Genomic DNA, 8,289 nt, shown 5'->3' with positions numbered 1-8,289 from the left:
ATCATCATCCCTCAAGGATAGATAAGTTAGAAGAAGTGATGGATACTCTAGGGACAATGTTTGCTTCAATAAAAACTACTAGAAGTGATATATTATCGCAAGTAGTTTTCTCACCTTTATTTATTAGGATTGTGGGGATTGAGAGGCCCAAAGACGTTTCTTCAATTCTATAGAAAAAAGTACCATGGATTTTTTTACTTATTACCCTGTAAAGTTTGATTTCAAAAATATTTTTTCTTCCCAATCTAGGTTAATTTGGCACAAAAGTGTTAGTTGAAGCAAGCACGTAAACCTTAATCAACAGTGTGCAAAAACTTCAACCACATTTCCAAAAATAATCTGTCATTTCGGTAGGTACCAAAATATTTGTAAGCTAAGAATTTCAGGCCAAATTCAAACTGGTGAACACTAGTAGAGCAAACTCCGAAAGAATTTCCAAAAATCCAGACATTTATGTGATGTCCTAAATTCGTCAGCTTCCGAAAATTTTAAACCGCCCACAAGCAATGTCCTAATTTCGGTTGGGACAGATGGGAGAACACACAGGCCACTGAAGCCAGTGTAGTACATTTATTGCCCTGTTGAGTGGTCTTAATTTTGCTCAAGTGGGTCGATCGGTGCATGCATGGGTTTCTTGACGTAATTTCGGGAAAGGGAAAGCGACGGCGAGCGGTTGCACGTAAAGGTCAGGGACCGGCAGATGGCTTGCTAACCGACATGCATCAATGCATGATGCACGCCTGGCTCCTCTCCTTTTCGAGCTAGCATGCAGCTCCTCCCCTCCATTAACACCTCCCTAGCTAACTCATCGATCAGTTGATATGGATGGCCATCTACCAAAGCGATATAACTGCACTCTGTCTTGCTTCAATCGATTCCCCTACAATTTTACGTGCATATATGTACGTCCAACTAACCCGCCAATTAACCCATGCATGCATCGATCATGTACAGGTGTGGACATCTTTACCTTTCCTCTAATCTTGCCGGTTCTGGAATTAGCAAGTACTAGAACGTACGTGCTAATCACTATCAGACATAATCGCATGCAAACGTTTGATTAATTACGTGTGGTTCGGTACATATACATACATGTAGGATAAGGACTGCTGTCGGTCCGCCTCATGGATGGTTGCATCAACTAATAAGAGGGAGCGGCCAACTGCTCCCTAGCGCTCCCGAGCTGCCGGCTCAAAAAGAAAAAGTTTTGGTCCTCTAATATATAAAAAGAAATAATTTGTCTCCACTAATCCATATAAGGAAAATTTTAATCCACATTAGAAAAAAAACCATGTAAACAGAAAAAAACAAAAAAAGAATTGCAAAAGCACCAATGTGAACATGTGTGAACGCATTTAATTCGTGTTTCATAACTTTTAAAAAGTCATAACTTTTAAACCGCGCGTCGGAACTAAGAATCCGTTTTCACCGTTGGAACCCTCGCGACGTGCCCTTCAAAAATAGATCCTTCATGGGTATGTTTTGACGAAATATTTTTTGTACAATTTAGTCCCTGTTTGGTGCACCTGCCTAGCAGTCGATGTGCAACTATGTGATAGCCGATGTGCAACATTACCCCTACGTGTGGACGTGCAGATTTAACTGATGGCACCTCCACCCCGACCTACCCCTAACAATGAGATGTGCAACTTCGTCTGTTGCCCAGGCCAGCTACCTAGTAATGGATGTGCACTTTTTCGCCTGCCCAAGGATGTGTAGATTTCACAATTTGCTGCCTCGGCCAACTGGCCAACAGTAGATGTGCAACTTCCGAAACTGCCCCAGCTAGCTGCCTAATAGTGATGTGCAACTTTCCCCCGTACCCCGGTCGATATGTAGTTTTCCCTGGTAGCACCCCGTCAGAACCACCCTTGCTAGTGAGATGTGCAACTTTAGCGCGCTGTCTATATAAAGCTTTTCAGAACCCCTTATGGATGTGCAATTTTCATCATCCAACTATCCCTCCTAGTGAGATGTGCAACTTCATCTGTTGCCCCGGCCAACTGCCTAGCAGACTATGTGCAACTCTGTTTGTTGCCCCTGCCAACTGAAACTACACACCCAAAAGTAGGAGGGAGAAGGAGTTGCACATCAACTACTAGAAAGTTGGCTGGAACAACAGATTAAGATGTGCAACTTTGTCTGTTGCCCACACCAACTGAAACTACACATCCACAAGTAGGGATGGGAAGAAGTTGCACATCGACTACTAGGTAGTTGGCCGGGCAGCAGACTAGTTGCGCATCACAAAATGTTGGTTGTCATGGTTGCTAAATTGCAAACTCCTAGGAAAATTGGATCATGCAGCTCCAAAAGTTGATTTTGAAAAAAATTGCACCTTGCAATACTAAAGTTGCACCATCTAGCACCGAAATTTTTTCTTTCAAATGTATACAAATAAGATCTAATTTCACAGACCGCGTCGCGAGGGTTCCAACGGTGAAAATGGGTCTAAATTCCGACACGCGGTTTGAAAGATATGACTTTAAAAAAAAATTGAAAACCCGAATAAATGAGCGTACACACCCATCAACTAGCGTATCTTACTCATGTGCGTGCCAATCCACATTACATTCTGCAGTCTTCATTCAGCTAGCTAGCTAGCTATATTTATTGTTTGGCCAAGAAAGCTACATTTATTTATTTTGTTTGGATATTTGGGTAAGATTGCTTACCACACTGGCCATGTGGTAGCTATAGCCTATCGCTAGCTATATTTGGCCAAGAAAAATTCTGCATATATATAGTTTCATATCTGTTAATCAAGTCGATGAGGACCATCAAATTAAGTTGATGGTTATCGTGCATGCTGGTACGAATGTATACATCTTTTTGGTAGAAAAATCATCTAACCGAATGCATGTCCTGTTTCATTAAGGAGCTATCAAGACGCCATTGACACTCCAACTGCACGCAAGTAAGTACTACCACAGTAGTACTTTTTTTAACACCACCTTACATTAATTAATCAGTGCGAAACTTACAATCGTTCGATACAAAATTCACCACACAGGGCGGTACATCATTAACAAAAATATCATCAGATCTATTGTCAAAACTAAATTTTGCTAATAGATGAGCCACCACATTGGCGGATCCACAGTAGTACTTCACACAAGCTACACTATAGGCCATTCCACTACTCGTTGGAAGGACACATGTGTGTGTATAAATAGAGAGGCAGAGGCAGAGCGATTGGTACACACTACACATCCGGCCTAGCTCCATTGCTGCTAGCTAGCTGCATTCGGTTGAGACCAACCAGCAACCACACACTACAGCTCATTACTCACTAGCAGTAGCAGCGATGAGGGAGTTGCGGCTGCAGCAGCTCGCCGTCGTCGTGGCGGTACTGGCGTTAGTGGCGGCGGTGCGTCCGGCTGTGTGCCGGGAGCAGCAGAACAACGGTACGGTGGAGGTGGCAGGGGAGGAGACGCGGAGTGCGAGGGCGACGGCGGTGATCGTGTTCGGCGACTCCATCGTGGACCCGGGGAACAACAACAACCTGCACACCCAGATCAAGGCCAACCACGCGCCCTACGGCAAGGACTTCGACGGCCACCTCGCCACCGGCCGCTTCTCCAACGGCCTCGTGCCCTCCGACCTCCTCGGTACGTCCGTCCGTCTCTATTCTTTTTCTTATCACAGTGTGCTTGTGCTTGTGCTTGTGGTTTGTCTATTTCTAGGTTCCAGTAGAACCCGTTGTAAGATTTTCGGCCAACTTTTTCCCGATAAACATAATCACTTACTCCCTTCGTTCCAAAATAGATGACACAACTTTATACTAAGTTTAGTACAAAGTTGGGTCATCTATTTTAGAACGGAGGGAGTACATTCTTAAGGAAATTGTAGGACCACCACCCTGCCCTTTTGACAAGGTTCCATAAAAAGAAAAGGTTATTGTTTTGGACTTCAACATAGTTCAATACATGTAAAAAATCCATAAAAATCCATAAAAATACATAAAAAGTTGGTTTTAGTTCAAATTTAAACTAAAACCACGACGAATATTGGAAGTATTCGTGACAAATTCACACAGATGGTTTCAGTTCTAAGTATCGATTGTTCTAAATATGGCATCGATTTTACTATTGAAACCGAGAGCTATGACTTGGTACAATTGGCTGTATAGTTATATCCGTAGCAATACATGGGTATTTTGCTGGTAGAGCATATCAAGCAAGTTTATTTGGAAGCGGGCATGGTATGATCATGAGATAGTATCATCTCTAAGGAGAGCGGCGATATGGGCTCGCCGGAGTTACATGCCCCCTGCAGGATGAACAACTTTGAAAAGAAAATTGAGCATGCACATCTTCAGATCTTTGTCGTGTGTGCAAGTACTTCATGCGAAGAAAAACCAAAAAACAAATTGTGAGAAACACTCCCGAAATTTTGTACCCTGTTCTTTTTCTAAATCAAATTATCTAAAAGGCAAAATTTTAGCATCAAAATTGTTTTTTTTAACACAAACACTTGTCGTTTTCTATGAAAAAAATACATGCACACAAAGATCACATATATGTACAGTCGTAAATATTTGAAGAAAATTGACATTTAGAAGATCATTTTATTTCACCCCTGGAGATATCTTTTTTACTTAAAGGAAACCCGGGGAGATATCTGGCGCAACAAGTAATTAACTTTCGTTCTCTTAATTTCTCATGCATAGGCCGCTCCTGTTCTATGCGCTTAGCCACAAATTGTCCCCCAAACACGAAAGGTTGCTAAATATGGGCCGACCCAGTAGTGCCGGCATGCCTGCTCGCTTGCACGAAAAACCGGCAGCAGCTAGCTCGATAAAAAATCAGTCATGTTCGTCTGAGGAAAAGGCCACTAGAAAAACCAGCATTACCTGGCTCGGGAAAAAACCGGCCACGTTTTTTTGGACAAATTTGAAAAGGTACATGAATTTATTTATTTTCATGAAATTAAAATTTTTCAGAATTTATAAAAATTGTGAACCTTTTGAAATGTTCAAATTTCAAAAGTATTCATAAATTTTAAAAATGTCTGTGAATTCTTTAAAAAGTTTATGGACTAAAAAATGAAAATAAGAAAACCAAAGAAAAACCAGGGAAATAAAATCGGATAGAAAAGGAAAAAAAGAAAGAAATAAAAAATGGTGAAAACGTAGCAGAAATTCGAATAAGAAAAAATTGTAAAAAACGGAGGAAAATCCAGACAAAAACCCCGGCGAAAAAAATACTTCCTCAATATGGCCGGCCCATCACGCTGTAGCCTGTGCGATACTATCTGATAGGATTTACCCAGCAAATCAGCACGTACTGGTGTAGTCTTAATCCAGTAGTTAGCTGCAGGCATGCTGGCCCAGTTTATGCTTTACAACCTGTTTAATAAACCTCTCCTCTTTCATTGATGGGCCGGATTTCAGCCCAGAAACTTCACGTGAAGAAGCTGGTTGCTCCGTGGCTCAACGTCGACCACACTCCGGAGGACCTCCTCACCGGAGTCAGCTTCGCCTCCGGCGCCACCGGATATGACCCACTCACTCCAAAAATCGTGGTATGTACACTGGCTGATCTTTCGCACTCAATCTCTATTTATATTATTATATGATGCATGCATCGATCGATGTAGAGGACGAATCACGGTACACCGCTAGCTAGTCCGACAACAATTTTTTTGTAATGATCTTGCTAACTTCTACGCGTAATGCAGAGTGTGATCACGCTGGAGCAGCAGCTGGAGTACTTCGATGAGTACCGCGACAAACTAGTGGCCATCGCTGGCGAGGAGGAGGCCGAGAGGATCATCGATGGCGCCTTCTTTTTCGTGTGTGCCGGCTCGGATGACATCGCTAACACCTACTTCACCACACCGTTTCGGAGTGTGCAGTACGACATCCCGTCCTACGTGGACCTCCTCCTCGTTGGTGTGGACAAGTTCCTCCGAAGCGTGAGTGCACGCGGCGCCAAGAGGATCGGCTTCGTGGGCCTCCCGCCCATCGGATGTGTGCCGTCGCAACGGACGGTCGGCGGCGGGTTCCATCGTCGTTGTGAACCCAAGCGCAACTACGCAGCGCAGCTCTACAACTCAAGGGTCCAGGAGCTCATCGACGGGATGAAAGAGGAGCTCAACACCCGCATTGTCTACCTAGGGATCTACGACATCATCCAAGAGCTCGCCGAGGATGGGGAGCGTTGGGGCTTCACGGAGACGACCCACGGGTGCTGTGGGACCGGGCTCATCGAGGTGACGAATCTCTGCGACTCGAGGTTCATGGCGGTGTGCGACGACGTATCCAAGCATGTCTTCTTCGATAGCTTCCATCCCACGCAAAGGGCGTACAAGATCATTGTCGACAACATGTGGGACACCTATGGCCATCTCCTATAACCCTAAATGGAGTTACATGGTTCATCGATCCATGGAGCTCAATCAATGTTGAGACACCTAGGTGCCCAAGCACCTTGCCTACAAACCACTGGATTACATTGAGATGTGTGCATGTGTAATTAATATTAGCAGTAATGGGTGAACCATGTTAGCTCTTTATTAGGAAAGAATTATTGTAATTTATTGCTTCATATGGACACTTAGGCCATGTTTGGTTCATAAGTTCTAGGACTTTTTTTAGTCTCAACTAAAAAGTCACTAGTCCCAAAAAATTCCCTATCTGTTTGGTTTCTGACACTAAACATGGACTAAAAGACTATGTTACAACTAAAAGTCCCAAAAAGACGGGTTGAGATCCTCTGCTGTAATGTACGGTGCTGTAGGGCGGATGACATGTGGGGCCGGGTCCACACGACAGTGACCCTACAGCACCGTACAATACTGCAGAGGATCCTGACCCCAAAAAGACTCTCCCTCATGGTCTTCTTTTATAAGTTCCAAATGTTCACTTTAAGTCCCTATAAGTCCCTCATGTTTCATTTAGATAGGACTAAAAGAGACTTTTTTAAGTCCCTATACCAATAAATCCCGTAAAGAAACACCCCCATAGTGCCCAGATTAAACAAGATAGAGAAAAAACAGCAATTAATGTCCGTTAAGGCCATGCATGCTCCATGGTACGTGCCCAACTTTATTTCTTATACGTGCACTTCTTTCTTTTTTACATAAAAATAGGAAGTCATATACATAATTAGGTACATACGTATATGATTGTCTTGGGAACAGAAGGTATGGCTATCTTTTGTCTCCATGGAAAAATACACATGTACGTCTTCAAGCTTTTTCAAAATGGATATTATTTTGGGTATGTGCATACCCATCATATTTCTCTGCATACCCCAGATGTGAGATTTTTCCCCGGGTATTCAGATGCCTGTGGATGCCATAATTCATGTAGTCTGGTATATACGTAGCCATATTTTACTGTATATACGTTGATAGGATACCTACAACAGTTTTCTACACCTTTTCATATAGCTGGGTATATACGTGTGCAGACACATTGGGTATACTGTTTTATTTAAGTTCGTTGTATATATACTAGAAGATTTATGTGAGCATGTCGTATAAAGTATGTGGGCATACTAGGAGTTTAGTTTTTTTGCTACCAAGGTATACTAGGAGTTCATTGGCTATATTTTACATAGCAGGGTACATATATATGTAGCCATATTTTACGTAGCCTGGAATATACGTACCCGCGTATGTACATCGTCAATAGGTACCGGATACAAGTATTAGATAGTTAGGAAATAAATTATTGGGTATATACATATGTTGGGGAACGTAGTAATTTCAAAAAATTTCCTACGCACACGCAAGATCATGGTGATGCATAGCAACGAGAGGGGAGAGTGTTGTCCACGTACCCTCGTAGACCGAAAGCGGAAGCATTATGACAACGCGGTTGATGTAGTTATACGTCTTCACAACCCGACCGATCAAGCAGCGAAACTACGGCACCTCCGAGTTCTAGCACATGTTCAGCTCGATGACCTCCCTCGAACTCCGATCTAGCCGAGTGTCGAGGGACAGTTTCGTCAGCACGACGGCGTGGTGATGATCTTGATGTTCTACCGTCGCAGGGCTTCGCCTAAGCACCGCTACAATATTATCGAGGAGGACTATGGTGGAGGGGGGCACCGCACACGGCTAAGAGATCAATGATCAATTGTTGTTGTGTCTAGAGGTGCCCCCTGCCCCCGTATATAAAGGAGCAAGGGGGGAGGGGGCGGCCGGCCTAGGAGGGGGCGCGCCAAGGGGAGTCCTACTCCCACTGGGAGTAGGGCTCCCTCCTTCCTTGTTGGAGTAGGAGAAGGGAAAGAGGGGGGAGAAGAAGGAAAAGGGGGCTGCGCCCCTTGTCCAGTT

The 8,289-nt window shown here is 43.7% G+C and overlaps 1 protein-coding gene across 1 annotated transcript; it reads left to right on the top strand.

Moving 5' to 3' along the window:
• The first annotated feature begins 3,214 nt into the window (after positions 1 to 3,214).
• Positions 3,215 to 6,728, top strand: LOC119294517 (GDSL esterase/lipase EXL3-like). Its single transcript, XM_037572714.1, has 3 exons — positions 3,215 to 3,611; positions 5,396 to 5,526; positions 5,683 to 6,728. Exons 1-3 carry the CDS (start codon positions 3,308 to 3,310, stop codon positions 6,358 to 6,360), a joined length of 1,113 nt encoding a protein of 370 aa, XP_037428611.1. The 5' UTR covers positions 3,215 to 3,307; the 3' UTR covers positions 6,361 to 6,728.
• The last annotated feature ends 1,561 nt before the right edge of the window (positions 6,729 to 8,289 follow it).

The sequence above is a fragment of the Triticum dicoccoides genome, chromosome 4B, assembly GCF_002162155.2.
Source record: "Triticum dicoccoides isolate Atlit2015 ecotype Zavitan chromosome 4B, WEW_v2.0, whole genome shotgun sequence".
NCBI classification, from domain to species: Eukaryota; Viridiplantae; Streptophyta; class Magnoliopsida; order Poales; family Poaceae; genus Triticum; species Triticum dicoccoides.
The sequence above is the reverse complement of the archived record's forward strand: the minus strand, read 5'-3'. Positions and strand labels throughout refer to the sequence as shown.

Bases quoted from the DNA above. Each gene is read 5' to 3' on its own strand.
- LOC119294517 (XM_037572714.1), top strand. From the start codon at position 3,308: ATGAGGGAGTTGCGGCTGCAGCAGCTCGCCGTCGTCGTGGCGGTACTG. The intron at 3,612-5,395 runs GTACGTCCGTCC...GCCGGATTTCAG, and splicing joins CGTGCCCTCCGACCTCCTCG to CCCAGAAACTTCACGTGAAG. The intron at 5,527-5,682 runs GTATGTACACTG...CGCGTAATGCAG, and splicing joins CACTCACTCCAAAAATCGTG to AGTGTGATCACGCTGGAGCA.